Source organism: Gavialis gangeticus, unplaced genomic scaffold (assembly GCF_001723915.1).
Source record: "Gavialis gangeticus isolate Ggan-Ray unplaced genomic scaffold, GavGan_comp1, whole genome shotgun sequence".
Classification (NCBI taxonomy): domain Eukaryota; kingdom Metazoa; phylum Chordata; order Crocodylia; family Gavialidae; genus Gavialis; species Gavialis gangeticus.
The window spans coordinates 73,183,582-73,190,779 of record NW_017728993.1 but is presented as its reverse complement, the minus strand read 5'-3'; the positions used below and the strand labels follow the sequence as shown (position 1 = coordinate 73,190,779).

At 41.1% G+C, this 7,198-nt stretch overlaps 1 protein-coding gene across 1 annotated transcript in view; it reads right to left on the bottom strand.

Moving 5' to 3' along the window:
- Window positions 1-7,198, bottom strand: part of CDC73 (cell division cycle 73) — a 206,751-nt gene that overhangs the window by 193,439 nt on the left and 6,114 nt on the right. Inside the window, exons 2-3 of the mRNA XM_019502024.1 lie at window positions 3,935-4,040; window positions 1,067-1,136 (exon numbers count right to left, since the gene is read on the bottom strand). Of these exons, the coding sequence (XP_019357569.1) occupies window positions 1,067-1,136; window positions 3,935-4,040 (176 nt within the window). The remainder of the gene's footprint in view (window positions 1-1,066; window positions 1,137-3,934; window positions 4,041-7,198) is intronic.

The window sequence follows — 7,198 nt, the reverse complement described above, 5'->3', positions numbered from 1 at the left end:
GGGGGGGGGGGAGAGGGGCATTGTTTTGTTTGTTTTTTATCATGAAAATCAGAGCTCTTCCTGGCCCCTTTGCTCACCAAGATGCAGGTCCAGTTGTGGCCATACTTCCCTCGCTGCTTTTTGTGGTGCTGAGCAGCCCCGATATGCTGACATCCTGCCCCTAGCCCTGCGGGTGCCCCTCACTCTCGACCCACTGCCCCCGCACAGTGAGAGAGGTGTGGGCACAGGCGTCGTGGCAGAGGGGGTGGGGGGAGCATGTGCCCCCCTGAGATTTCTGCACCTGCACCAGAGCGTGCGACTGCAGCCAGGCCAGACTAGCTCCAAGCAGGAGGCACCAGCTGGCAGGACCCAACACAAGAGGGCATGCCATGCCACCATGGTGAGTCATGGCAGCAGCAGTGGTGCAGAATTGTGCCCCTCAAGCTTCCAGGTGGGCAGGGGGTGCCTCACTTTGGTGGCCATGGTGGTGTGGCACTCCCTCCCATTCTGGTCCCACCCACTGGGCTGTGGAGGCAGCTCCTGCCCCGAGCTGGTCCAGGCCAACTGCAGCCCTGGGGGTCTGCTGTGGGTGCAGACATCTGGGAGGACACATGACCACTCACCACATCATCTGTGCCCCCTGCTGCCCTGACATCACCTGTGCCCCCTTCCCTCCCTCAGACTTACCTGAAAGGAGCTGCGGGAACTGCTCTCCACCACTGCCTCACTGCCACATGCATGCACATGGCACCCCCTGACCCGTGTCCCACTCCCCCCAGCCCCAAGCAGCCCTCTGCAGGCTGGACTTCTGGCAGCCCACATAGGCAAGCCTGCAGTCTCCCGCATTTTTCTCCATCCCTGATTTTCTCCATTAAAAGGATAAAAATCTGCATTTTCCTGCAGATCCCTGCTAATGAGAGAGTTGAGTGAAGCTTTAGAACAAAGAGGTGGAAGAAAATCTGGGAGATCACTCGATCAGGCTGGACACATTCAGTTCCATCATCAGGTTTAACACCTCCCACACTCCTTAAAATATGAGACCATGAAATGCACTATATAGTTATATTAAACAAAGAACTTTGCTCACATGTTTCGCCATTTAGGTATGCAAGCAGATCTTTCCTGTCAGGTCTTCGTACCACAGGAATGTTTTCAGTCTGGGAAAGAAACAAAAAATTGCAATTATTGGTGAGCAAATACTGGCCAGAGTACTCTGTCTCAGTACAAATGCAAAAATATCATGATATGTATGAAACTAAATGTGAAGCCTCTTAAAACAAAACCCAAAGATTAAAAAGCTACTTTACAGTTTAGTAACAAATGGGTAACAAAGACCTGTTGAAGACTGAGGGAACACAACAACTTACTAGTAACTTTAGAATCGCGTGCAAACAATTTGTGAGAAACTTCCTGGCAATGTAAGACAAGAGAGAACCACACATTTGTAATCTACATCCAAAGCCTTTTCTCTCATTGTTTGCCCCAGGGATCCTATGTCAGAAAAAAGGATCAATGGCAATTTTGTTAAAAATATTTCAACTTAAGCATTTTGCACATGAAATAGATAGACTGTGTAAAATCATCAGGGAGCAAGTTAGTTCATAAAAAGTAAAGAAGCAAGACTTCTCTCCTGGCATGGTTCCTTGCACAATGAAACAGCAAGCTGCATATTAGACCAGAACAAGAGGTTATTAGCTCTCTTCCCCAGCCTACCCAAACACTTTCAAAACAAAGAAAACCAGTGGTTCCATGTCATACAGAGTTGTAAGTGCTACAGCAATGTTCTATAAATGCCATAAAATAAAGTGCCAGGTAATTATTAAACTCTGCTGGACACACATTATTGAACATTTCCCTGCATGTATAACTTGGATTTTTTTTTTTACCTACCAAAAATACTGTAGAAAAATTTAGTTTTCCTTAGCCCGAAAAGTTGTCACCACTACTCCCTCCCCCAAGCAAAAAAAAAGTTTTCATCATTCTGGGGAAAATGGGGGAAGAGGGAGCAAACATTTCTTAATGTGAAATAAAAATACTTCATTTTCATCATGAGCATTTTTAATTGAAAAAAAAAAAAATCTAAATAAGAGGTAAGATCTAGGGCACTTTCCAAAAAGCCACTGAGAAAGAAACATATGCTAATAGTGCCCCCTGCTACTTAACAGCCCAGTCAGCGGTAAGGATGTGTGCTATAGTAAGGCAGACTGAGGTACCAACAGCTTCTCTGTTTGGGTGGATTAGGCTCTCATATCCTGCCTGCCTGGAGAATGTCTGAACCTAACCAAGTTATGGCATAAGTTGGGGGGAGTTCTCAACCTATCCAAGGCAAGCTGCTTCACTTGTGTAAAACTTTAACTGAAGCAGAGACAAAAACTCAGGTATCAGACCTCTCAGATGATTACCCAGACCAGGGGTCTAGAGTTATTCACAGTCAAACATTCAAATCCGGCCAAACTGAGCAAGAATGACTCTATAGCCCTTTGCATACAGCATATCAAGGGACCTATGGAAAAAAATGCTAACCTACCCGTTTTAAAAACTTTTAAATGGAATCACATTAAGGGATTAAGTCAGTAGTTCTGAACCCTTTTTTGACTCAAGACACCCCAAGGAAAATACCAACTCTTGGTTCCCATCCCCCTTTTTTAACTAAAGAAAAAACAGAGCAAGTCTTCTGTTGGACAGAACTCTGAAGAAGTCCAACAGGTCAGCATACTTTTTATACTATGGATTCCTTTTGAAATCCCCATGTTCATCTTGCAAATCATGTTTGTACACCTAACAGTGCTAACGTTGTGTGGTGACCTACAGCACTGATAAAAAGTTCTCAGGACACTACAGTTAAGAATCACTGAGTTAAAGTGTTAGCTTAACAACCTATATGATTTCTCATTAGGATTGGGTAGTTTAACACTGAATGTGAAGAAAAAAAACAGACATATTGATACTCAAGAGTATATATTTGACCCTAAATTTTCATTGGACCCAACTCAATTCATTTAAATTTTGAGTGAAAAATATTTGCATTTCTCCTATTATATCACACACAGTGAATTACAATTAAGTTGTTAAACCTGCCCTTAGAACATGCTTTAAACGCCACCTTCTTATACACTCATTTGGTTCTCCATACCAAATAAAACCTGCTTAAGAGACAAGCATCAGGAAAAGACACTGTTTTGATAGTTTTAAATAAGAGAATTTAAACTTTTACAAATCAATTTGGGAGTACTTCAGTTACTGATGCCTCTTCAGATGAGGCACAAAGTAACGAATCAACAGCGTGTTCTTCGTCAAATGTCACTGTTTAGCTTTCCTACCAACTTAAATACAAGGAAAGCATCTTACAGATATTTAATTATACTAAAGAGCTCCTACTTAAGGGTGTAAAGACAACACAACAAAATCTTTCCTGGAGAGGGTGAGGGTGCTGACCCAGTCTGCAACAGCTAACCAGAAGTCCTTAAGTTAAATGAGTTTAATGCCAACCCCTGTGTTAAAGGGCAGCAAACAGAGACATAAAATTACTTCTAGGAGACTGGAAGGGAAAAGACAGGATATGTTCCTATATATGCAAGAGGCAAGTAAATTTTTCGAGTGCAGATGATCGAACATACTTGTGTACCTAATATAAGACTAGGCTGCAACAACTAAGTAATATTTTTACGTAGGTGATGAGCAGAAAGGGTAATGCTAGATGCTGGAGGCCGACTAGCAAGTCACTTTTTTATGACAATTAAAATAACTGTCATATCTTGGTGGTAGCTGAATAATTATCAGGAAATAACCTACCGTATTGAAGTATGTTCAATCAGACTACAGAACTCTAATAACATTTTTAGGTGCTACCATAACTTCTTGAAAATACTAACACATTTACCAAGCAATCTTCAAACACATTTAAGACTAAAAAAAAAAAAAAAAAAAAAGACTAAGTTTCACATGGTTTACTTACTGCAGCACGCCGGACATAAACAGGATGTGAAAGGTGCACATTATTAAGCAGGAACAAGATAGAGTCCAAAGTATAGTATTCCCTGGGTTGGCCTTCTTTTCCTGTCCTGTAACAGCAGAAAACAAAGGTTTTATTTTACAAACACACTCCACTCTCACCAAAACATGACTTCATTAGATTTAATGAGGTATCTCCTCTTCAAGATGCATTCAAAAATTTTATCCAGCTTTCCAGCTCAGAAAGCAAGCAAAGAGTTATTATATAAGCCTATGTTCAAATCAATGTTACTCTAGAAAACTATCATCATTCTGACAAATATGAATTTAATAGATATTTTACCCATTATCAACCATGTATGGCCTCTACACAAGCTGAATTAAGAACTGAAAAACAAAAGTGTAATTGCCAGGAGTTGAAATTTCAAAAAAACATGATGTCAACACTTAACCACAGTATGGAGGACAAAACTGCTCTAGGTCATGTTTATTCTCCTAACCTTTAAAGGAGCTGCCCAAATGTATTCAGACCCTTGAGGATGGAGGGAAATTGATTTCTAACATACAGAGAGAAAATAATTTAAAGCGTTCTCCAGCTGTTACAAGATGGACTCTGCCATAGTAGAGCTATGCAATGAAGAACTAAGAGATTCCATAAAACTTCATGCACAGTAAATATGTGGTACAAGAGTTAACACATGGTTCTTTAATAACATTTTGTATAAAGAGACAGGATGGCAAGCTACAAGATGGAAGTCAACGCAGTTTTATGAACCTGACTCCTCAACAGGTGAGATCAAACAATCACACCTCAGAAACAACACAACTGCATGAAATCCAGTCTCAGCTTCAAGATCAAGTTAACAGTTCTCTCTATACAAAAATCTAAAGAGCAACTTGGCTCCATGTGACCAAGTGACTGGGGAAAAACAGTTGGGGAGGGGCAATTCACAAGAAAACTAGTTTATTTAAAATTTGGTTTCAGATAAAAAAAAAAACCGCATAAGATTGTTATTTTCTTGCAAGCTGGAAATTGAGGAAACTGGAATTCTTGCCAGTTTCATAATTATTAGGAAGAGATATGAAATTGACAAGAACTTCAAAAAGTAATTGATCAGCTCTCTGGAATTTCAGAATCAGTGGCTCCACTTAGAGCTAAAGTAGCCAGTTTCACAGTAGAGAACATGAAAGCTCTAGAGAAATCTACCTGGTGGGTCTGCCCCTAAGGGTACCTACAGGCATCATTCAAATTGCAACCTTGCTTTCCTTGCAGGATGAAGACATCATGCCATGTGCACAGCTACATGTGCATAGGCAGGCTGTCAGGAGGAGGGAAAGAGGATTAACAGCTTCACCTGCTACTGCTGACCAGTTGGGAGAGCTTTTTTAGAAAAGCTTACACTGGAGGTAGAGTAATGCACCCTGGGATGCCAGAGGTTCAGCAGACTGCTATCACCCAACATACTCCTAGTTGAAATTAAAGCTGATAGCAACCAGCTATAAAGTTAATGCACATTTTCAAGGAGACAGCCACTTTGCACAGGTAGCTGGTTTCAGTTAATTGCACAATAAAGGTAAAATGTAGAGGGGGCCTAAGTCAGGGATCCTGCCATTGGAGTAGTCCTCAGGAAACCTAGGTCTTCTGTGAGGACTTACCTTGGATTACTTCTCCCACACTATGGCGAGTGCCACCCCACAAAGTTCTCTCAAGGCATTACAAATGAATAAATTAATCAAAATGAATAAACATTTTCATTTCAAAATTTATGACCGGCTCTTGTCATAGCCCACAATTAGCCAGGATGATAGTATCAAAGGAATGTATGGGGGGCGGGGAGGAGGGGAGGAAGGACCTTCACCACGACAAGCTTATCCAAAAGAGAACTGGAGAATAAGACAGCAACTGCAAAATTTTAACTTTCATTCCATCTTCACGGTTTAAAGATCACCTACCAAAATGTAATCCAATACAAATCAATGTAGCAATAGGCTTCAATACTGCTGACTGCTGCCACTACTTTTCTAAGCAAGGCTACAGTGAAATTAACCAGATGGGCAAGTTTCAATCTAACATTTGGAAGTATGGCTAAGCACTGAAATTAAGAACAATCATTTTCAAGTTGCTCCTTGAGAACAGCACGCACCTAGTCCTAGGTTAATCATAGGCAAGAGAACAACCCTGTTCCTCAGACCCCATTTCTTCAATCCAGCAGCAGCAACTGCTGGATGGAAAAAGAATAAAAAAGGAAAAATAGCGAAAAAAAGGTCTTTTCTTCAGTTACTGTGGTGTGGTGGGGGAAAAAAGGGTGCAATAATTAAAAACTAGAGCCCACAAAGCAAGCATTTTAGGTGTACCCCTAGTAGGAAGAATTCTAGCATCTTCCACATTCCAGCATCAGGAAGGATCTAGGCTCTTCATACTAAGGCAGCACTTAAGCATCTTACTGAAGCTCTCTGAGCCATTCTTCACCTCTGTCACCTTTGACTAAAAGGTGTTTGGAAAATTGTTTGAGCTCTCATAACAATAAAAACCTTCCTCATTCAACCCATTCCTGAGTTAAACATAATCCATAATAATAGTTATTTTTGTGTAGTAGTGCTGCCACTTGGCAAAAAAAAAATCTTGCTCATTTTGAAGCAAGTCACCATTTCTCCAAAAAGCAGCTTATATACCAAATGATTAGACTTGTCTATTTTAAGCAACAGTCTTGGTTTGTTCTAGTTTATTTAAGCAACTAAACAATAAAAAATGGATTCCAAAAAGAAACTGATAAATACTCCCCTAAACATTAGTCTACCTGAGAACATGCTGTTGAAAAGCCACATTCTGATTACATTGTTCATTAGCCATTTGGGCTGTTATAACAATGCCCAAGAGGTGATGCTTCAACTCTTAAATTACACACACACACACACACACACACACTCTCTCTCTCTCTCTCTCTCTCTCCTCATATCACTTGTGGATGACAGGATGCTTATGACAAAATACGATACAGCATAACAGGGGAGAGTGAATGCAGGTCTGAAGTGTAAGGAGGAAGCATAAGGTGGAAGCATAACAATTAAAAAATTGCTCTTCCAGCCAAGTGCCGGGTACACCACAACAGCAGCAGTTTGTCGCCTTCTTTTGCTACAAACAGCTGAGAATGGAAAAAATATACAATGTGTATAAGTTGCTAATGGACCATAAGCTGCTGCTGAAGAGGGAAGGGAAAATTATAGGTGGGAGTAAGCACATGGGTCCAAACTATGGGGGGGGGGGGGG